The sequence below is a fragment of the Sesamum indicum genome, linkage group LG2, assembly GCF_000512975.1.
Source record: "Sesamum indicum cultivar Zhongzhi No. 13 linkage group LG2, S_indicum_v1.0, whole genome shotgun sequence".
NCBI classification, from domain to species: domain Eukaryota; kingdom Viridiplantae; phylum Streptophyta; class Magnoliopsida; order Lamiales; family Pedaliaceae; genus Sesamum; species Sesamum indicum.
The window spans coordinates 13,909,639-13,932,613 of record NC_026146.1 but is presented as its reverse complement, the minus strand read 5'-3'; the positions used below and the strand labels follow the sequence as shown (position 1 = coordinate 13,932,613).

Below are 22,975 nucleotides of genomic sequence, written 5' to 3'. Positions count from 1 at the left end.
TATGGTGTTTTCCACATACCCCACATCATAGATGGACGCTTGAATTTTTTTCGAAATATAAATCTTGAGGAATTAATCCAAAATAAATATTTTGATTATTTTCATTGACTTTATAAGGTTATTTGAATTATTTTAGAAATCACTTTAACATATTATTCGAATTATTTTAGAAATCACATTAACATATCACTTTAAAGGAGAACATCATAATTATTGGTGTTGATCCATTAGTTTTCTTTCGATTTCTATTTATATAAATTATTCATAATAAAATAATTTTAAATTAAAACAAAAAAAAGATAATAGAAAATTCAAATCAAAATATGAGTCATTTATATCTAAATAAATTACAAGTAAACGAACTATATCATACTTGTGATTAATATAAAGTTTCAAGAATGTAGTGTAAAAAGGTAATAGAAAATTCTAATCAGAATACGCTTCATTTATACCCCAATAAAAGATATGCCAACAAACTAAACCATATATACAATTAAGGTAACACTTAGAGAGAGTAATTCATAACTTAGCAAGTTATCTTATGATGGATTAAAAGTAACAAAAATTTAATTCGAACTAAAATATTGTTAGGAAAAGACGCTAAAGTAAAAAAAGAATTTTGATTAATAATAAAAGTAAAAGAGTACAACTTCAAAAAGAAAAAAGGAAATCAAGAAGACATGTCAAAATCCTTCTTTCCCTGCCTAAAATTATTGAATTTTTTTACTAGTTATACCCTTAATTACATTTGTACAGAAAGATCAAATAAATATACATATTTTTTTTGTTGTTGCTGCAAATTAGAATCAAGCGTCATGATCACTACTCTTGTGGCTAAGACCAACAGCATCATCTGGAATGTATTTCCCCCAAAACCAATGAGCCTTCCAAACCCTATTCATCTCCTCAATGGGCACGTTCCTCGTCTCCGGCACGAAAAAGTAGACGAAAGCGGTCATTAGCAACACCCATCCCCCAAAGAAGAAGAAAAGCCCAAATTTCATATGGCAAAGCATGGAGAGGAAAAGTTGTCCGATCACGAATGTAAAGAACATGTTGACAGATACGTTGATGGATTGCCCTGCCGATCTTATTTCCATAGGATGGATTTCACTTGGTACCAACCACCCCAATGGCCCCCAGGACCATGCAAATGCCGCCACGTAAATGCAGATTAGGGCTAGCGCCAAATTCCCCAATCCTTTGCTAAAAGTCCCGTTTCCTGAGACGCCAAACACAGAGGCAATCAATACACCCACCCCTATCTGACAGGCGAGCATTTGTATCCCACCTTCCAAGAACAGAACCCGTCTTCCAAACCTATCGACCACTAAGATCGAAACCACTGTGGCAAACACATTAACAAGACCTGTAACAACAGCCGACATCAGCGATGCGTCATCCGCGAATCCGAGTGTCTTGAAAAGCACGGGAGCATAGAACATGATCACATTGATACCCGTTAGCTGCTGGAACAATGGGATCAAACATGTGATAACCAACTGCGGCCTATATTTTGGCTCGAGAATGGTCTTCCATGGATGTCGAACTTGTTGCGAGACAGCACTAGCATCCACTAGGTCACTGAACTCGTCATGCACATTTTGCGTGCCCCTAATTTTTTGCAGCATCTCTTTGGCTTGGTCTTTCAACCCTCTTTCAATCAGGGAGTTGGGAGTATCGGGCAGGAAAATTGCTCCTATAGTCATGATTAAAGCCGGGGCAGCTGCAAGTGCTAAGGAAACTCTCCAACCATTTTCCTTCATCTGTGCAGTTCCATAGTTTACAAGGTTAGCCGCAAAGATGCCGATGGTGGTAGCCATCTGGAAACCAATGTTGAGGGCTCCTCTTAGTTTTGGTGGGGCCATCTCAGATAGGTAGACAGGGACAGACTGATTGGCATAGCCGATGCCAACACCAAGCAAGATTCGACCGATGATCAGCATCGCCACATTGACAGCAGCACCATTGAGAATAGCACCGATCAAAAACACCACACCACCGATCGTCATGGATATTTTCCTCCCAAATTTTCTAGTAGTGGCCGAGGCAAAGAACGAGGCAATAAGAGCTGCCAAGTAAAGAGATGATGTGAAAAGGGTCAGCATATGGTTCTCAAATTTGCAGTACTGACTCTCGTGGCCCGTCGCGTTCTTCTGCTTCGCATACACAGTTGGGAAGAATTTTTCCAAGAACTCATCCATTGATGTAACTCCACCTGCAAAATTATAGCGAGCATTGATCAACATAATTAAGTAAACCAAGTCAATTGTAAAATTAATGTATGTAATTGATTTATCAAGTACATGATATGATATGTACCTGAAATACCAATATCGTAACCAAAAATTAGCCCACCAGTGGCTGCTACAAGACATGCAACGATAACAAAGGGCGTAACACGGCCCTCATATTGTTTTCCATTTCCGGCACCAATACCTCCTCCAACCGCCATCTTATTCTAAACCCTAATATACCTTAATAAGCTACTTTTAAGAGAGTGTAAACATGCAAAAGAAAGGAAAAAATAAAGAATTTTTCAAGAGGATACAGAAGCTCTCTCCACAATTTTTCTGAAATTTAATGTTTTTTTCTATTTTCATTGAGAGAGAAACCACTGAACCTTCTATATATTCTTTCTTTTCAATCCTTCTCTTGCATTATTCGGTGTTTATTGTTTTCTTCTCTCTTTTATGTTTGACATTTCTCGTAACAAGGGTATTTATACATGTAAATGAGTTAAAATAGATTGTCAGCCCTGATTTAAGGATTGGGCATCCGTGTTTTCCTCATCAGTTTATCAGACTTGATCAGTATCATCCATATATTCCAATAATACGAACCAAGAAAATTGTCAACTACTCTTTTTGTTAAGATTTTGCATGGATTGAGGGATAACTCATTGTTACGACTTTGACGGCCTCTCTTGCCAACTAAGGAACTATCTCCAATAATATATAACATTCTCATTTATATTTATTCATCAACAAGATATGTTTACATATTGTAAAGGAAATCAAACTATATATGATACTAACTTATAATAAAAGTTAGAATCCATAAAAATTGATCTTTATCTCAAAATTGGAAAAACAATATTAATTATTCTTGAACTTGGGTGGTATATTTCAGAATATCTAAATATCGAGGTCCTATGACTTTCGATCACAAGTGGCGCAGCTTTGAGGGTGGATAGGAACATCGGATGAAAAAGAAGACATTTTTTGAATTTTTTATTTATTTTTTAAACTTAAAAAAAGGATCGGAATGTAAAATGATAATTTTACCGACCCTTTAGTCCCATTACAGGAGCGTGTGTTCACATGGATAAAATATTATCGGTACTTAATTTTTGTATTAGCAAAATGCACAAACTCAGACATCTAGTTCTATAAAATAAACCCTCCCCAATTTTTTTCCTTTTCTATTAGGGTACCCAATCAAGTTATTTGGGTTGAGTTTTAACCGACCCGATTAAAAATAGACGGATTTCGGATTATTCGAACCCGTCATAAAAATTCAAAAAATTCGACCCGTTTGACTCATATTCAACCAAGTTGGGTTGGGTCGAGACTTGATTAAGTCGACCCGTTTGCCTACTCCTATATAAAACACAAAGTTGAGAGATGTCGAGTATTTAAAAAAAAAAAGAAAAAGACAAAACTATATTGGATATGAATGCCATCGGACAAACCCATGAAAGCATTGTGGTTGGGCCTTTATGCCGGATAGGGGACCTTGGGCCTGAACATCCCCCATCTTGAATGAGAGACCTTGGGCCTCATTTAGGCTAGTCGTTTTTTAGTAGCATTAATAATATATTATATTTATATATAAAAATATTTTATTTTAAAAAAATTATTAAAAAAAATACATACACACACAAGATAGGGGGTTTATTTCTCTATATTGAAAAGGACATAGGAATAATTTGGTTTTCTTTTTTTCTTTTTTTTTTACATTGGGTGTTTGCACATGCCCCACATGGCTGTTGTGCACTTGAATTTTTCCCAAAAAAATAAATGTTAAGAAATTAATCTAGGATTAAATTTTAATTAATGTCCCCATATTTCTGAGGTTGTCCGAAATATTTAGGGAATGACTTTCATATTATCACTTTAAAGAAAGACATCATAAATATTAGGGGAACAGTTTATTAGCTTGGCGCTCGTTCAATTTTAATCCACTAACTATGATAATTATCACATTATATACATAATATTTGAAAAATGTTTCAATTAAGTACTTCGATGGCTGATTTTTTCAATTTTTGCAGGGAATTAGCATGTGCACAACACATGTCAATAAATTTGGGAATTTTTTACGCCACATGGTAGATGAGTTGGACTAACTTTCTTAAGGAATTATATTTTTTAGACTAATTTTGCCCGTAGTTTAATTTGTCTCATGTGGTATTAAAGAGTGATTTGGCACTTGAAGTCAATATTGTTTTATTTCTTCTTTACCATATAAGCACTTACATTGAAAAAAAACAAGCTTTGAATTTATATTTATATTAATGTCCGTGATATGTCGTCTATGTATGTATATAATAAATAATCTTACATGTTTTAAAATATATTATAAATTAGAATAAAATATGTAACTCAATATACCAGCTTAAAAAAATATTTTATCGATACAAAAAAAAATATAAACACATAAAATTATAAATAATTGTAAATAATTATTTTATATTATAGATAATTGTAAATAATTATTTTATAAATACTTATAGCTTATAAAAATAATTATAGATTATAAAAAATTATTTATTATTTTATAAATAATAATAGATTATTTAGATAAAGAAATACATAAAATTATAGATAAATATAAATAATTTTATTATCTTATAGATATTATTTTGTTTAACTATAAAATTATAGATAAAAAATACATAAAATTTTAATTTGTATAAAATGCATAAAATCATATAAATACTTAAGTTATAATACTTATAGATTATAAAAAAATCAAATATTTTACATCATATAATGCATAAAATTATAAAATTAAATAAATATTTTAAAAATAACTATAGATTATGAAAAAGAAAAAATTAAAAAAATAACCCTGCCTTGCCGCCACCCCTATCCTCGCCCTCAACCACCATAGAAGGGGGCGACACCGGCCCCTAGCACCATTAGGGGACCTACATCAAACAATGACATGACTCATTTCATCGACGAATAAGTAGTTAATTGATATATCATTAATTTTTGTCTAATAGGCCAAAATTTTGACACCAAAATTTTAAATTGGATCTAATTATAATATTTTTCAAATATAGTGTATAAAATATGATAATTATCATAGTTAATGGACTAAAAAAAATTCCCTCAATATTATTATGGATCCATTGATTTTCTTTAGATTTCTATTACATACATCATTCACAATAAATCATCTGCAATAGCAAAAAAAGATAATAAAAAATTCAAATCAAAATACCAATGCTTTATACCCAAATAAATGAAATGCCAATAGACTGAATCACACTTGCAATTGATGTAAAATTTAGAGAGAATAATGTAAAATGATAATAGAAAATTCGAATCAGAATATGATTCATTTATACCCAAATAAAATACATGCCAACACACAAAACCACACTTGCATTTAGGGTTAAATTTAGAGAGATTAATTGATAACTTTTAACAAGTTGTCTTATAATTGATTAAAAGTATTCAAAATTTAATTCGAACTAAAATATTGCGATAGAAAAGATGTTAGAATTAAAAAAAAATAATTGATCATAAAAGTAAAAAGAGTACAACTTCAAAAAAAGGAAATGAATAAGGGAGGTCAAAAACCGTCCTTTTCCTGCCTAAAATTATAGAAAATGTTTACAAGTTATACCCTTAATTACTCTTGTAAACAAAAGGGTCAATAAATATACATGTGTGGTTGTGGCTGCAAATTTCAATCAAGCATCATGATCACTGCTCTTGTGGCTAAGGCCAACAGCATCATCTGGAATGTATTTTCCCCAAAACCAATGAGCCTTCCACACTCTATTCATCTCTTCAATTGGCACGTTCCTCGTCTCCGGCACAAAAAAGTAGACGAAAGCGGTCATTAACAACACCCATCCCCCAAAGAAGAAGAAAAGCCCAAATTTCATATGGCAAAGCATGGAGAGGAAAAGTTGTCCAATCACAAATGTAAAGAACATGTTGACAGACACGTTAATAGATTGTCCTGCCGATCTTATTTCCATAGGATGGATTTCACTTGGCACCAACCACCCCAACGGCCCCCAAGACCATGCAAATGCCGCCACATAAATGCAGATCAGGGCTAGCGCCAAATTCCCCAATCCTTTGCTAAATGTCCCGTTTCCTGAGACGCCAAACACAGAGGCGATCAATACACCCACCCCTATCTGACAGGCAAGCATCTGTATCCCACCTTCCAAAAACAAGACCCGCCTCCCAAACCTGTCGACCACCAAAATCGAAACCACAGTGGCAAACACGTTAACAAGTCCTGTGACAACAGCCGACATCAATGATGCATCATCCTCAAATCCGAGTGTTTTGAAAAGCACTGGAGCATAGAACATGATCACGTTGATGCCAGTCAACTGCTGGAACAATGGGATCAAACATGTGATAATCAACTGCGGCCTGTATTTTGGCTCGAGAATGGTCTTCCATGGATGTCGAACTTGTTGTGAGACAGCACTAGCATCCACTAGGTCACTGAACTCATCGTGCACATTCGGTGTGCCCCTAATTTTTTGCAGCATCTCTTTAGCTTGGTCTTTCAAGCCTCTTTCAATCAAGGAGTTGGGAGTATCGGGCAAGAAGATTGCACCTATAGTCATAATTAAAGCTGGGGCAGCTGCAAGCGCCAAGGAAACTCTCCAACCATTTTCCTTCATCTGTGCAGTTCCATAGTTTACCAGGTTAGCCGCAAAGATGCCAATGGTGGTAGCCATCTGGAAACCAATATTGAGGGCTCCTCTTAGCTTTGGCGGCGCCATCTCAGATAGGTAGACAGGGACCGACTGATTGGCATAGCCGATGCCAACACCAAGCAAGATTCGACCAATGATCAACATTGCCACATTCATAGCAGCACCATTGAGAATGGCACCAATCAAAAAGACCACACCACCTATCGTCATGGATATTTTCCTCCCAAACTTTCTGGTGGTCGCCGAGGCGAAGAATGAAGCAATAAGGGCCGCCAGGTAAAGAGATGATGTGAAAAGGGTCAACATGTGGTTCTCAAATTTGCAGTACTGACTCTCGTGGCCCGTCGCGTTCTTCTGCTTAGCATACACAGTTGGGAAGAATTTTTGCAAAAATTCATCCATGGATGTAACTCCTCCTGCAAAATTATTACGTGCAATGATGAATATAACTACGTAAAACAAGTCAAGAAAAATTAATATAATAATTGATTTATTAAGTACATAATATGATATGTACCTGAGATACCAATGTCGTAACCAAAAATTAGCCCACCAGTGGCGGCTACAAGACATGCAACAACAACAAAGGGCGTAACACGTCCCTCATATTGCTTCCCATTTCCGGCACTAATCCCTCCTCCAACTGCCATATTATTCTAATTCCTAATATACCTTAATAAGCTATCTTTAAGAGAGTGCAAACATGCAAATTTTCCTGGCAAAAGAAAGAAAAAAAGAAACAATTTTTTTTAACAAGATACAGAAGCTCCCTCCACAATTTTTTTTTTTAAATTATTGTTTTTTCCTATTTTTCATTCAGAGAGAAACCCCTGAATCTTTTATATCTTCTTTCTTTTCAATCTTTCTCCTGCACTACATGGGCATTTATTATTTTTACCTCTCTTTTATGTTTGGGATTTCCCCAAACGATAGTATTTATACACAAACATGAGTTAAAATGGATGGCTACCCTGAATTAGGGATTGGGCAACCACATTTTTCGGATCTATTTAGATTATAATTCTCATACTTTGGCTAATATCATCTGTATATCCAAAAAAAATACGATCCATGAAAATTTTCTCTGCTCTTTTCTTTTCCTTTCTTTTAGGATTTTTCATGGATTAAGGGATAAATTATCCTTTAACAGGGACGGACCTCCACATCAATATTTGGTATTCCTTTAGATATGTATTTTTGAAAAAATATTTTAGTTCATCTTATAATCAACAATAAGGTATTTTTATATGTATATATATATATATAGATTTATACCAAAGGAAATACAAACTATCATACTAATCTGTGTAAATTATAAATGCGAATGATTTGCTATGTTTTATATATATTTCTTTCTTTTTCTACGATGCCAATTATATTCTTACTACCTCACTCATCGTTGCTATTAATTTTCTGCAATTATTTTATCACAATTCTTAATTGACTTAACGTCGGAGTGCTAATAGGCTTGCAAGAACTTCTGCCCACAGACCTTCAGTTGGATATGATTTTTACAGGCAACTTTTTGCTCGCCTCGATTTCATACAATAACATATTATGAAAGATATGTTAAATGATTAATTTTTATAATAATAGTTGTTAATTGCTTATATAATAGAATTGAAATAGTATCTTAATAAAAATAAATTATGATTAAGAGCTTATGCAAACTTAATTAAATAAAATTACTTCAAAAACTTAATACTGACTAGAAAAGTTATGTAGGCTATGTAATTAGGAGAAGGTATGATTTAGAAAATTGGAAAAGCATCTCTCTTTAAAAGAAAGGGAAGCAATCCATGGGACTATTTTTCATTAATTTTAAGTAAATTATAACGGGCTTTCTTGATATTTCTCATAATTATAATTTTTTTTAAAAAAAAAAATTAAATACCCTCTGAAATATTATAAATACCTAACAAATACCCCTATCAGGTTGTCACAAAGTGGTATTTATTAGTAATTTCAAGAGAGTATTCATAATTTTTCAAAAAATGAGGAGGTAGTTCTGATTATAACAAATTTCAGAGGAGCCTGTTGTAATTTATTCTTAATTTAAATACAATTTAAAATTTTATAATAAGATATTATAAAATATTAGTAACTTTGTGGTGCTTTTTTTTAATTATTATGTGATGATTGATAATATTAAAATTGCATAGGAAATATAATTTTATATGTCACTAAATAAATATCCCTAATTAATAATATAATAGTGCAAGTTGAATAAAAAACAAGGACTTTAAGTAAACAAATTTGTGTTAAAATTAATTATTTATTTCAGAAACTTGAAATAAGATCACTTACTTTATTAGTGGTTTCATAATTAATTGCCTTATTATATTCATTATAAAATCGTAATAGTATTATTCGAAACTTATTTTATGAATTAATTCAGTCTATATGATTGTGTGGAATGTTTAATGCACTAGTCACTTGGTCTATATATTTTTAATAATATCTTTTGTAATTATTCAAAAAAAAAAATATTACCAGAGTTCACCCTTCTCGCCTACGAAGATGAACTACAAAAAAATAAAAAATAAAAATTAAAAAATTAAAAAATTAAAATTACAAAAAATTAAAAGATACAGGACTAAAATGCCATCCTAAAAGTTAAAGAACAAAAACATCAAATACCCTAAGTTACGGGATAAAAAATACGTTTATCCATTAATTACTCTTGTAAATAAAAATATTATCTTGTTGTTCAACAAATATATATTATTGCATCACTGGAAGAAATATAATTTTTTTGTGATAGTTAATTAATGTAGTTAAAAGTAAAAATTAGGAAAAAAAAATACTAATTAACTATTGTTGCATAGCGACTATTAGCCATTATTTTTATAAACGATGTCAAAATATTAGCTAATAAATAAAAAATATTTATTTTGACCATAAGTAAAATCATGATAAACGTTGATTAAGTATACTCAAATTTAAGTGTTCACATCTAATTTTATTGATTTATCATAATTTATAATATTCTTTAATCATATACATCTACGCTATGTTTGAGCTGACAGGATGAAAAGAAAAGTGAAACCTTGTGCTTTATTTAGGACAAGTATAATGGTTTCCTGGAATGTCATACTTAAGTATAATAGTTTTTATGAAAATTGTTTAGTACAATAAATGAAGTAATTTTTAAATACTTTGATGTATTCGATTAAAATCGATAAAAAGTATGTATGAACATTAACACGTTTTGATTTTACTGACTAGTCCTTTTTTAATTATTATGTGTTAGAAAATGAACAAGTCATTAATTATTTTAGCAAGATAAGCGGGAAATAAATAGAAAAGAATAATAATTATATTTATGGATAATGAAGCAAATACAAAAATTAGAAATAATGGTGGTTTTTTAAAAAGAAAAAAGAAAAAGAAAATGAAAAAAATCGGGCATTATACTTTTACTTTTTCTCCCGATATTAAAAATGAAACAAAATTGGTCATTGTTGCCGAAAATAATTGCGATCAAGCATCATGATCACTGCTCTTGTGGCTAAGACCCACGGCATCATCAGGAATGTATTTTCCCCAAAACCAATGAGACTTCCACACCTTGTTCATCTCTTCAATGGGCACGTTCCTTGTCTCCGGCACGAAAAAATAGACGAACACGGTCATTACCAACACCCATCCCCCAAAGAAGAAGAAAAGCCCAAACTTCATATGGCAAAGCATGGAGAGGAAAAGTTGTCCGATCACAAATGTAAAGAACATATTGACAGACACGTTGATGGATTGCCCTGCTGATCTTATTTCCATAGGATGGATTTCACTTGGCACCAACCACCCCAACGGCCCCCAGGACCATGCAAATGCTGCCACGTAAATGCAGATCAGGGCTAGTGCCAAGTTCCCCAATCCTTTGCTAAAGGTCCCATTTCCTGAGACGCCAAACACAGAGGCGATTAGTACTCCAACCCCTATCTGGCATAGGATCATTTGTATTCCACCTTCCAAGAATAAGACCCGCCTCCCAAACCTGTCAACCACCAAGATCGAAACCAAGGTGGCAAATACGTTAACCAGGCCTGTAACAACAGCCGACATTAGCGAGGCGTCATCCCCGAATCCGAGTGTTTTAAAAAGCACTGGAGCATAGAACATGATCACATTGATGCCTGTCAATTGTTGGAAGAATGGGATCAAACATGTGATAATTAACTGCGGCCTATATTTTGCCTCAAGAATGGTCTTCCATGGATGTCGAACTTGTTGTGAGACAGTACTAGCATCCATTAAGTCACTGAACTCGTCGTGCACATTTGGCGTGCCCCTAATTTTTTGTAGCATCTCTTTGGCTTTGTCTTTCATCCCTCTTTCAATGAGAGAATTGGGAGTATCGGGTAGGAAGATTGCTCCTATAGTCATGATCAAAGCTGGGGCAGCTGCAAGCGCCAAGGAAACTCTCCAGCCATTTGCCTTCATCTGTGCAGTTCCATAGTTTACAAGGTTAGCTGCAAAGATGCCTATGGTGGTAGCCATCTGGAAACCAATGTTGAGGGCTCCTCTTAATTTTGGTGGCGCCATCTCAGATAAGTAGACAGGGACCGACTGATTGGCATAGCCAATGCCAACACCAAGCAAGATTCGACCAATGATCAACATCGCCACATTTGTAGCAGCACCATTGAGAATGGCGCCAACCAAAAACACCATACCGCCTATCGTCATGGATATTTTCCTCCCAAATTTTCTGGTGGTGGCCGAGGCAAAGAATGAAGCAATAAGGGCTGCCAAGTAAAGAGATGATGTGAAAAGGGTCAGCATATGGTTTTCGAATTTGCAGTATTGGCTCTCGTGGCCCGTCGCATTCTTTTGCTTAGCGTACACAGCCGGGAAGAACTTCTCCAAAAACTCGTCCATCGATGTAACTCCTCCTAAAAAATTATCACATGCAACGATCAACATAATCAAGTAAATGATTAAAAAATTAATATAAGTAATTAATTTATTAAGTACATGACACGATATGTACCTGAGATACCAATATCATAACCAAAAATCAGCCCACCGGTGGCTGCTACAAGACATGCAACGATAACAAAGGGCGTAACACGGCCCTCATACTGTTTCCCATTTCCGGCACTAATACCTCCTCCAACTGCCATCTTATTTTAAACCCTAATAATCTATCTTTACTATAAGCAACCTGAAAAATCTACAGAAGAAGAAAAACGAGGCTCTCTCTCAACAGTTTTTCTTGTTATTTTTCTCTGTTTTCATTGAGAGAGAAACCTGTGAACTACCTCTCTTTTTTTTTTTTTTTTAACCTTTCTCCTGCAGATCCTACATGAGCGTCTCTAGGACGTCTTTATTTTCTGCTTGACATCCCTCCTTGTATGGGTATTTATACACAGACAAGAGCTGGAAATGGATGGCCAGATAGCTATCTCCAATTAAGGACTGGATATCCATGTTTTTCGCTATTCCGTTTACCTCGAAAAATTCCATCCATGGAAATTCTCAACGGTTTTGTTTTTCAACAGTAATTCAAAATTTTAATGGTGGAGAAACGTTTACTCTCACCACATTTTAAGGAATTGTGAAAAGTCAGTCTAAACACACACATTAATTTAATTATATATATTATAAAAATATTTTAATACTGTTAAATTATATATATTATAAATTAAAATAATTATATATTAATAAAAAACCTAGTTTGACCAGTTGGCTAAAAGGGGTATTTTAGTCATTATTTCTAAAAAAATATGCTCAAATTGACCAGGGACGGTGTGATTACTTATTCGTAACATGGGGGTGATTTTTTATATTAAATTTTTTTAATATTTTTATATATCATAGGAGGTCAAAATGAATTTAACTCCTTGTAAATATAATTGCCCGTTTTAATTAAGGAGGGAAATGTTGGCCACCAAGAAAACCGTCACAACTTATGTAATTGCAATGCTCGTCGACTACCAAAAAAGTTTGCTACGGATGAAATGACTGTTGCGATTTTTGTCGCAATATTATGTCCGTCGTTACCAAATGATTTCCCATCTCGAGATAGTCACAAATTTTGACTAGATTGTAATTTACGGAAAAATTTGTCCTTAATTTGTTAGTTTTTAGAATTGTAAAGTTTAATTGCCAATTTCAATTATAATAGGATTAAACTTATCACTCCCTATATTAGATACAGGAAGTAAAATTGCAATATTTACAAATAATGCAGTATAAAATGTACGGAAACTATAGTGAAAACTTTATGACAAAATTTACGATCAACTGTTGAAAGATGTGACAATATCCGTTGCAAATGTCAGCCCAAAATAGGCAAAAGAAAAATTGGCTAAATAGCATAAAATTTCCATGTGTTTTAAAAATTCGGCTAAAATTTCTCTATATTTTAAAAATAGGCAAAACATTCTCCTGTGTTTTATTAAACGTAGCTCACTTGCCTCTTTTCATTAATTGGCTTAACGATGTTAATTTTTTTCATATGGCCGGTATGCCTTTTTATTATATATTATTTTTTATTTTAATAACCGTTTGATCTTTTTTTATTAAATAACAATCGACAGATCTGACCAATTGTTAGATTTTAAAAACTAAAAAATTTGGATTAAACAAATTACTTAATTTATATTATATATAAATAATTCAAAATTATTAAAAATTTATTATTATACAAAAAATAAAAAAAACAACTCCACCCCTCTCTCCCCCCCCCCCCCCTCAGATGACATATAAACCATTTAAAATAATAGAGCACCTAAAGAGGACCAAAGCCATTTAGGATTGATTTAATTTAAAAAAAATTAAGCCCAAAATAAATTATGAATATAATTGCAATTAAAATAAAAAGTAACAAAAAACCTCCTCATAATAATGACCAATTTTTTATGGTGAAAATGTTCTTATCGTTTACATTTCTAACTGCTATATGAGTTGTTAAATGGTGAAACATTAACTCAAGTGAATTATTGAAAAATAATTGTGTCATATTTATTTTTGTTGTTATCATATCTTTAAAATATCCCAAACTATGATTATATATTTTCAAATGTTTGTATGTTGGAAGCAATAATGAGGATGTAATTATTGAGATTTTGAACCTATTCTAAAAGAAAAATTGAATTTTCGCTACACTATAAATGATCACGTCTTAAAAAATAATAGTATTAATCATGATTAAATAAAATCAAAGTAAAAGTTTAAAATTTTAACACATGTAATCAATATTCGTCATGGTTTTCAGCCATTTTGCCAAAATATTTGCCACGGTTTGGATATGGCTAATGTTTTGACCACACATGCAGAAACAACAGCTAATGATCATTGCAAAAATCGTAGTTGATTGTATTTATCACGATTTTCTTCTTTGGGCTATAGTAATTAATCGTAGAGAAAAATTATATTTTTTTTAGTGTTCATAGAAATCACCTTTTTTTTTATTTCAAAATGTGATTGAGTTTGGCTAATATTATTTGTCTTATAAATAAGTATATGTTATAAAATATTTTAAAAGTTTAAAAAATATTAAATATTAATAAGTTTTTAAAGTATTTGAATCATAAGATGTTAGAACTTATAAGACGATGTTAGGGTATTTGATATAATGAATAAACACCTTATATTGTAATAATGACAAAAAAAACCACGAAATTGTACGAATTTAGAATAATGTGACGAGTATGTTTATTTGCGACCAAAAAAAAAAAATCAATTTTATGAAGAATAAAACTGAATACTAACAAAATATCGAGGGTGTTAAAATTAATGAACTTACAAAATTTTTTTTTTAAAAAAAATGGATTGTACTTAGAGGGTGTTTGGTTAAATTTATTTAAAACGATCTTATAAGCTCATACATCTTATAAGATATTTTAAACCTCATAAGGTATTAAATCTTATTCTAAAAATAAGTCCATGAAGCGTTCAAATAAAATAAAACATTGTCACTTATAAGATATTAACAATAGCAATTTTACAATTAATTTGAAGGGATTTGCTCAAATCTTATAAATAAGTAGCAACTTCTTGCTTTTTCTTTTTTTTTTTTTCATTATAAGCTTTTAATATTTTATTTTTAGAATTTATAAGTTTTTCTTTTCTAAAATATTCGTAAAATATTTTATTGCATTTTATAAGCTCCCAAACATCTTATAAAATATTTTCAATAGCTTATAAACTTATCGAAACACCCTCTAAGTCTGTATTATCATGTTTAAATTTAAGTTTTTCTTCTTTTTCCAAGGTTTCATTGCTATCCCATGTGTTTTTTTTTTTTTTTTAAAGGATGATTCCACTTCTCTTATTTGAGATTTGATGTAATTATACGTAAATATTATGTAATTTGAGAAATTACATCTAGCACTCCTGAGGTTTGTTTTCATCCAATAAATAAGTCTCTCGATTAGTCAAAATTCACTGAATTTGCTAATATTAACCAAAAAATTGATATTTGCTTTTGATTGACTTAAAACAGATTTATTGCAGGTCAAATAATTTTTTTCGGACTAAACTACCCTTATACGGTGAAAATATATCTCCTCACATACATTAATATGTGAAGACGTATGAGAATAATTTTGTCATGAAAAAGATTTATTTGACCTACTGTAAGTTAGTAATAAGTCAATTGAGGGTAAATATAGATTTTTTTATTTTTTATTAATATTAACAAATTCGATTAATTTTAACTAACAAAAAAACTTATTTATTAGTCAAAAGTAAATATCATGGGTACTAGATGTAATTTTCAATTATAGGAAGTTTATGTATAATTACTCCCAAAATATCAAAATAGTTGTTTAATTATTCAAAACAATTATTTTTTAAAAAATATTTTTTAATATATAAAAAGATAATTAATTGCTTCAGATCCGATAGTTATCTCATGCAGAATGCATACAAAAGCAGTAGCCTCTGTGTGTCGAAAATAAATAAAAGAGAAAGATATATAGAATAGAGAGAGAGGGTGGGCGAGAGCGAGAGCGAGAGCGAGAGAGAGAGAGAGAGAGAGAGGAATCGATTTCAATTTCAAATAATACTTAAAACACTCGAAAAGCACACCACCGCTTTCGTCTACGTCTCTCTCTCTCTCATATTATTCTTAAAATCGGTTGCTCAAATTCCTGTAATTTCGAATTATCATTCCGCTCCCCGCCCCGCGTTTCAGTTCGTTTTTCCTTACTTCTGCAATTAGGGATTGTTTCGATTCCAATTTATTGTGGAGGAATGGAGAACTCCAATGCCAAGGCGGACGCCGACAACACCACCACCACCACCACCACCACTGCCGCCGACGCGCAACAAAACCCTACCGATAATCCGCAGAATGCCGGAGATGGTGCTGGAAATCGCCGCCAGAGAACTCCGTTTACGGACCTCAGTCAAGTAGATGCGGATCTTGCCCTTGCTCGGACTCTCCAAGAACAGGTTTTGCTTTTTAGGTTTCCTTTCTTCCTTCCTTTTTTTTGGGGGGGGGGGCGGCTTACTATCAAATTCTATATCGATTTTATTCAATTAGAAATGTCTCTCTCTCTCTTTTTAGGGTTTATTCGACATGTATTTATGACTTCTACTTAATAGATGCAATTCTCTCTAATCGTGGTGTTCTAACTTTGTTAATTCCCCGAGTACTATGTCTTGCAGCTGGAATTCCTTTTGGTTGTATTTAAGATTCCCAATTCATGTCCTCTCTGCGTTTAAATGTCCTTTCTGATCATGAGTTCGTTAATATTATCTGGTTACCCGCCCATCTTTCTCTGCAGTTTTTTGCTTATTCAGGAATTAGTATCAAAATTGTTGAAATCGATTTAGCTTTTGGGCGCTTGATTCATAGTGTTTTTTCTCTATATAACTCTTATGGATTTTTGATTGAGTTGGTATGCGGTTGGTTATATAGCTTCACCTCCTAGCCCAAGATGAAAATGACTGTGACTCATTTGTAGTCTGAGCAATAATAAAGGTGTACCCTGGTTTTCACTTTAACTATTATGATCAAAGATTTATCGAAATTGGTTTTTGTGGACAGGAAAGAGCTTATATGATGTTGAGAATGGATATTGCAAATGGCAGTGATTATGGAAGTTGGGAAGCTGACAGTTATGGACATGAAGATGAGGCTGATGATGATGATTTTGATGATGCCAGTGAAGAGGATTACGATGGTTCTGATGTGGAGGTAGACGATGATGCAGAAGATGCATTCGATGTGCATGCTCATGCTGAAGAAGCAGAAGATACCCAAAATGCTGAATTGGATCCCTCTGCCTTTTCAAGTGATGAGGCCTATGCTAGAGCCTTGCAAGATGCTGAAGAACGGGAAATGGCAGCCAGATTGTTAGCCCTGGCTGGGATAAATGGAAGTGAGAGTCTAATTGACATTTTTTAGTTCTTCATTTTGTTATTATTCCTTTTATGATGTCTGAGTATTGTGTGATAGTTGACATTTCTCTGATCATTCTCTATAGTGGTTGTCGGGGAAGATGAAGAGGAAGAGTTAGATGAGCATGATGGTAATCCTCAGGTGTGTATGTTCTGCCTTTGGTCTTATCTCCTATTTCATGATATTAATGTTTTCCGCTGATGGTTATGAAGGAGTTTAATGTTGACGCTGGAATAAGAAGTTTCTTTCTGGTTTTGACCTTATAATTTCCCATCCTGCAGTGTTCATGTAAAATGATGGTGGAAGTTTCTGTATGCTGGACTTCGTCATATATATTTGTTCTAATTTAGTTTATGAACCAAAAAACCTTTAGAAAGCTCACTGTAGCGCCAAATTTTGTTCATTCCGTGAGAAGATTTTAATTTGATTAACACCCAATGGTGTGTTCTGTCCAAGTTTTAGTGGCCTTATGAAAGTTTTGGTACATCTGAAATATAATAATATCCAAGATGGTGTTAATGCGTGCGTCGTGAGAGGATTTGATATAATTATATTTATTGTCTGAACTTACGTTCTGATAATGTGTGTTCTGCTGTTTAAGTTTGTTGTGATAAATGTAGTGGCTTTTCAAAATATTGAATCCAATCTAACGGCCCACACTTATAACTTTTTTAGTTTAGTTTGAATGGCTTATCTTGTGTTTATATTGTTGACTGGATAAGTTGATGTTGCAAGAAAATATATCATCCTCAGACAGTCAGACTTCTGCAGAATCCTTCTCAGTCTTAATACTTAGGAAGAAGGCAATGCGAAATGTGAATATATCAATAGATATTCTGCAGTAATGCAGGAAAGGAGGAGAAGAATAGGGTGAAAGGCTAAGCTAAACTCCTAACAGGCAGAAAATTGGGAGGGGAGAGAGGTAACTTGTACTGAATACTCAACGATAGACTTCAAGGATAACATTGAACTAGTGGGAAACTGAGACGTTTCACTAGATTCTTTAGGATTGCATTCCAGGCAAGATCAAATAATCATCAGTGGTCTGGATGTGAAGGAAACTATACATCAGTTTTATAGATGGCTTGAATGCTGATATCTAAGTGCCTTGCTATTTAAACTTTCACCTTCTATGTTCTATGAAATCATTTAAGGGGCTTTGATTCACCTCAGTCAACACTGTTATTCTGGATTATTGTTGTTACGACTAATTGAGATTGTTTCTACTTCAAGTCACTGAACTTATTCCTAAATGGTGGCCTTTCTTGGTGACGAGTGTTTTTTCTTTGCTTTAACTGGTATGGTGGTGGCTAAGTTATTACTTGCAGTTGCAAATAGTATTGACACTTGATTCAATCTCTTGTTCTTTTGTTTATGTTCTGTAATGACTGCTTGTTGTCAAGAAATTCATTTGAATTATGCCTTTATATCTTAGCAACTCTTTGCTCGAAATTAGTCACCAAGTTCATGCCTGAAAATGTTAATAAATCTTTAGGATGCATGGGAGGAGGTTGATCCTGATGAACTGTCATATGAGGTAATTTAGGATTTCAATCCTGTTTTCTCTCTTCTTCAGCCCACGCTACATTGATCTCATCGTTGACATTATGTTGCAGGAGTTGCTTGCACTAGGTGATGTTGTTGGTACAGAAAGTAGGGGTCTCTCTGCAGATACAATTGCTTCCTTGCCTTCCATAAATTATAAATCACAAGGCATTCAGGAAGGGAGTAATGATACGTAAGTAAACTTGTCTTTGTTTTCCAAACAATATTATTTTACAACCTCTCAACTCCCCAGCACACCAGATATGTCTTCCCTGTAATAATGCCAATATGCTGACAAAATTTTACCTTTGTGTTTCAGCTGTGTTATATGCAGGTTGGACTATGAGGATGGAGACACCTTGACTGTTCTTTCCTGCAAACATTCATACCATTCAGAGTGCATTAACAATTGGTTGCAAATAAACAAGGTTTATTCTTGTTAAATGATGCTTTTTTGATTATACTGTCTTGGGGCTCTCGTGCCAGGGCGCTTCTTTCAATTTTGGTTATGGTAAGATAACATTAAGTACATGAAGAACTGAAAGATATATTGAACGAGTTACCATGTGGTATAAGACTGGTGATTTGCCAATTTCCTAGGCTGGCAACTGCAATTTCTTAGTTGTACTATTTTACAAATTGCATCATCTGCTGTGATTGCTAAAGGAAAATTAAGCATCTCATGGAACTAATTTTGCTTTATTAAATAATTATATTTATGCGCTCTAACAGAATTCCATTATGTTTCCCAAAATATATACTTGTTGGTGTACAGTCTTTATTGTGGTGAACGGTCAAAGATGCTAGCAGCAACAGCAAATGTCATGAGTTGAAATGTTTCCTTTCTGTTTCCCCCCTGGTGGATAAGGAGTCTAATGCATGAAACGATTTCTCTTCCTTCCATTTGTTTCATTTGCTTTTGCTTTCTGAATGTTTCATTTTCATGCATGATGTCAAAGAAAGAAATAACCGAGACATGATCCCACATTGTGTAGGTTTGTCCTGTATGCAGTGCTGAAGTCTCCACTTCAGGAAAAAGCTAGCATACTCCATCAGCAAGCTGAAGATATTTTGCATGAAATGGGGCAGAGCAAATAACCGGCAGCTCTTACTGTTTGCGTCTATTGTCAAAACCGTCAACAGCATAAAAGGATGAACTCACTATTGAACTACTTGTATTCCTTTTGGTTGTTCTGACTGAAATATATTAGCCACATTGAATATTTGCTACCACAATCTTTGGTGGTCATTGGTTACTTTTAGCAATACTTAGGGCTCAGAGCTTTTAATCGTGCATGTGTCTTTCCTACCTACCAATATTTCTGTTTGATGGGCAATTATGTTTTCGATAAAATAATGTATGTAAATCATTATGCATAGTTCTGTAAGTTTTAATCAGGGTGGAAAAGAAAGAAGGAAACAATGCATAGGTTCTCTTAAATTTTGGAAAAGACTGAATATAACATTGGATCACGGACTAAAGTTTGGTTTTTAATTGTGTCTTGATTTGTTATGTATTAGAATTTTCTTGAAATGTTTCTGACATTATACGGAAATGTTAAAATTAAAGAAACATATGAAATAATTATAAAAATAAGTAATATCCATTTTGATCTTAATTATTCTAGACCAAAATGCTAACTCATGCATTATGATTGTCAAATCTGGAATTATTATATCATATTCTAGCATTAATACAACTAAGAATAAGCAATCAATACTTACTATATACTATGAAAATTAAATTGATTAATGTATAGTACCAGTAGTGCATAGAGTAATATCATCGATTGTTGTTAAACAAAATATTTAGAATAATGTGTAATATTACGGATTGCATGCACATTACCAAAGATAACTGATGTATATTTTATTCATAACTTTGGGAAAAAATAAATAAAAAGTTGACAAAATTCCGTTAATAAATTAGAGCCGAGAAAAAATGTCTAGCCGCGAATCAAAAGATTTTATATGAAAATTTGGAAAAACAAATATTTTATTTTATAAAAAAATCAGAATGTGCCAAACCGTAAACTGAATGATCAAAAGTGAAATAGCCGATGAGAAATGCAATTTTCCCCGAGTTACAACTTCATGTGAAGGAAATCGTCAATCACAACTGGACTTATTGTTGTTCAAAAACCCAAAGCCCCGGGAGAGGAGAGGGCTTATCCCCTTCTTTCAAGAATTCTGAGAGCGGAGCACAGCAAACGCCCAACCAAATGTGGTGATGTTTTCCGCTCTTTCTTCGCCCCTTCAGGCCCCCATTCTCTTCAATTTCCCACTTCATAACTGCGCTAAACCCAAACCAAAATCTATTCCCTGTCCTAGAAATTCCTCATTCTTTGTCAAATCATTCTCACCCCTACACCCGCTTCGAGTTCCGGCTGCGCTTCGAGTTGTCCGGTGTTCTGTTGATGACAATAAGGTTGACAACCGACCAAGAATCATATCCAATGATTTGAAGCATTGTAACGACGAACACAATGCACTTGCCTTTGCCAGGCCGATTGCTTATGCATTGTTCTGTGTTGTTATTGGGTTTTTCTGTCCGGTTTTTGGGTTTCGGAAGCCTGCTTTGGCTGCGGTTGCTGCCGCCCCTCCTGCAGCCGGGAGCGAATTAGTTCTAGGTGAAGAGAATGAGGAAAAGAGTCACGAGTACTCGCGTTATACACGGAGGTTGTTGGAGGATGTGTCGAGGCTACTTAGGTTAATTGAGGAGGGGAAAAATGCGGGGAAGGAAGACTTTGACACGAACGTTGAGGAAGGGTTGAACCAGGTCAAGATGACTAAGAGGGCACTGCAAGAAGAGATAATGAATGGTCTTCATGCGGAGTTGGAGACTTTGAAGCGGGAAAAGGAAGAGCTAATGGACCGTTCCGAGAAAATTTTGGATAAAGTATCCAAGGCACTGAGGGAAGAAGAGAATTTGCTGAGGGTTGGAAAAGGCGGTGGTGATAGGATTGAGAGGTTGAGGGATGAGAGGATGAGTTGGGAGAAAAAGTATAATGACATATTGGAGAGGATTTGGGATATTGAAGACCTGATTGAGTGGAAAGAAACCATGGCATTTAGCATTGGTGTGAGAGAGCTTTTGTTTATTGAGAGGGAATGTGAGGCTCTGGTTGAGGACTTCTTAAGGGAAATGAGGAGGCCTAAGATTCAGAGGTAAAGAAACTTCCTTAATTAATTTTTATTATCATGATAAGTGCCTGCATACTGTGTGATGAAGTTTTCATAAAGAATCAGTGGGATTCAATATAGTTTTCCCTCCTTTTCATGTTCCATTTCAGCTTCTTTGACGAACTACAAGCTGAATCGTGTGTGTTGTCAGCCCATTTCAAGTTGATTCAATTGTTGTCTCTACTTTGCTGGAGTTGCATATTCTCGAAATATATCAACTTACAAATTTGTCGATTGGATCATGTTAGCTTATTCTTTTATTCAAGGTTGACTTCATCTTTCTGGTCTTTAGACATGAATCTTGAGGCCAGTTTAAATTCTGAGTTATCAGAAAGAAGCTGAACGTCCTGTTTAAGTGCAAGTTAATGGCTCACATGTCTTCTTGTCTTTGAATGCAAGAAATCATTTGACGTAGGACAATTATATAAGATTGAAATTAATCTCTCACTCTTCTCTCTTCTTGCCTTCTTACTTGGCTCTTTGGCAATTTCACCAAACAAAATCCTGCATTGCTTTTGACTCCAATTATTGCAAAAAAGTGTAATTTTCCATATTTGATTTTGAAATCTTGACGTTGCAAAGATACTTTGTGTAAATGTAACTTAAATGATTGAAACATCTGGCTTTAAGATGTTCTGGTTACTAGAAAAGTCAACAATCCTGTTTGATACATGAGTAACATTAAAATAGCTAGAAAGCAATCAGATAGTGTGCACTTCATATTATATCAATTCATGAAGAATTTCAAAATAATTGAAAAGAATCCTTGCACATTTCTAAAACTTATAAGTTGTTATTTATGATAAATTACATCATCCAGAACTTCTTTGCACGTGGGGGTTAGTAGTTTCCTAAAAAAAGGAAACCCTAGAATACAGCCAGTTTTAATCTCTTTTCTGCATCTAGAGTTGTCAAGGCAATCTTCTGTGGTCTCATAAAAAATACTCTCCATTCTTTTTTGTTTT

At 33.6% G+C, this 22,975-nt stretch overlaps 5 protein-coding genes across 5 annotated transcripts in view; 2 read left to right on the top strand and 3 right to left on the bottom strand.

The window, feature by feature from the left end:
• Positions 682–2,678, bottom strand: LOC105156105 (sugar transport protein 10-like). Its single transcript, XM_011072149.2, has 2 exons — positions 2,323–2,678; positions 682–2,218 (listed from the first exon to the last, which is right to left on the bottom strand). Exons 1-2 carry the CDS (start codon positions 2,453–2,455, stop codon positions 807–809), a joined length of 1,545 nt encoding a protein of 514 aa, XP_011070451.1. The 5' UTR covers positions 2,456–2,678; the 3' UTR covers positions 682–806.
• Positions 5,739–7,816, bottom strand: LOC105156104 (sugar transport protein 10-like). Its single transcript, XM_011072148.2, has 2 exons — positions 7,443–7,816; positions 5,739–7,341 (listed from the first exon to the last, which is right to left on the bottom strand). The coding sequence occupies exons 1-2, from the start codon at positions 7,573–7,575 to the stop codon at positions 5,930–5,932; spliced, it is 1,545 nt and encodes a 514-aa protein (XP_011070450.1). The 5' UTR covers positions 7,576–7,816; the 3' UTR covers positions 5,739–5,929.
• LOC105156103 (sugar transport protein 10-like) lies at positions 10,326–12,250 on the bottom strand. The gene is made up of 2 exons (XM_011072147.2): positions 11,919–12,250; positions 10,326–11,820 (listed from the first exon to the last, which is right to left on the bottom strand). Exons 1-2 carry the CDS (start codon positions 12,049–12,051, stop codon positions 10,409–10,411), a joined length of 1,545 nt encoding a protein of 514 aa, XP_011070449.1. The 5' UTR covers positions 12,052–12,250; the 3' UTR covers positions 10,326–10,408.
• Positions 15,855–20,181, top strand: LOC105156102 (E3 ubiquitin ligase BIG BROTHER-related). The gene is made up of 7 exons (XM_011072146.2): positions 15,855–16,330; positions 16,929–17,262; positions 17,368–17,423; positions 18,778–18,819; positions 18,899–19,020; positions 19,147–19,255; positions 19,823–20,181. Exons 1-7 carry the CDS (start codon positions 16,130–16,132, stop codon positions 19,868–19,870), a joined length of 912 nt encoding a protein of 303 aa, XP_011070448.1. The 5' UTR covers positions 15,855–16,129; the 3' UTR covers positions 19,871–20,181.
• LOC105156101 (probable inactive ATP-dependent zinc metalloprotease FTSHI 5, chloroplastic) overlaps positions 20,909–22,975 on the top strand; it is a gene marked incomplete in the record, with an annotated part of 28,800 nt that continues 26,733 nt past the window's right edge. Inside the window, 1 exon segment of the mRNA XM_011072145.2 lies at positions 20,909–21,995. Coding sequence (XP_011070447.2) covers positions 21,058–21,995 — 938 coding nt within the window.

What these genes read in the sequence shown, in the direction of transcription:
- LOC105156105 (XM_011072149.2), bottom strand. Translation starts at nt 2,455, where the DNA reads ATGGCGGTTGGAGGAGGTATTGGTGCCGGAAATGGAAAACAATATGAG. An exon ending in TTACGATATTGGTATTTCAG is followed by an intron (nt 2,219 to 2,322) that starts GTACATATCATA and finishes ATAATTTTGCAG; the next exon opens with GTGGAGTTACATCAATGGAT.
- LOC105156104 (XM_011072148.2), bottom strand. Translation starts at nt 7,575, where the DNA reads ATGGCAGTTGGAGGAGGGATTAGTGCCGGAAATGGGAAGCAATATGAG. An exon ending in TTACGACATTGGTATCTCAG is followed by an intron (nt 7,342 to 7,442) that starts GTACATATCATA and finishes ATAATTTTGCAG; the next exon opens with GAGGAGTTACATCCATGGAT.
- LOC105156103 (XM_011072147.2), bottom strand. Translation starts at nt 12,051, where the DNA reads ATGGCAGTTGGAGGAGGTATTAGTGCCGGAAATGGGAAACAGTATGAG. An exon ending in TTATGATATTGGTATCTCAG is followed by an intron (nt 11,821 to 11,918) that starts GTACATATCGTG and finishes ATAATTTTTTAG; the next exon opens with GAGGAGTTACATCGATGGAC.
- LOC105156102 (XM_011072146.2), top strand. Translation starts at nt 16,130, where the DNA reads ATGGAGAACTCCAATGCCAAGGCGGACGCCGACAACACCACCACCACC. An exon ending in CTCGGACTCTCCAAGAACAG is followed by an intron (nt 16,331 to 16,928) that starts GTTTTGCTTTTT and finishes TTTTGTGGACAG; the next exon opens with GAAAGAGCTTATATGATGTT. An exon ending in CAGGAAGGGAGTAATGATAC is followed by an intron (nt 19,021 to 19,146) that starts GTAAGTAAACTT and finishes TTTGTGTTTCAG; the next exon opens with CTGTGTTATATGCAGGTTGG.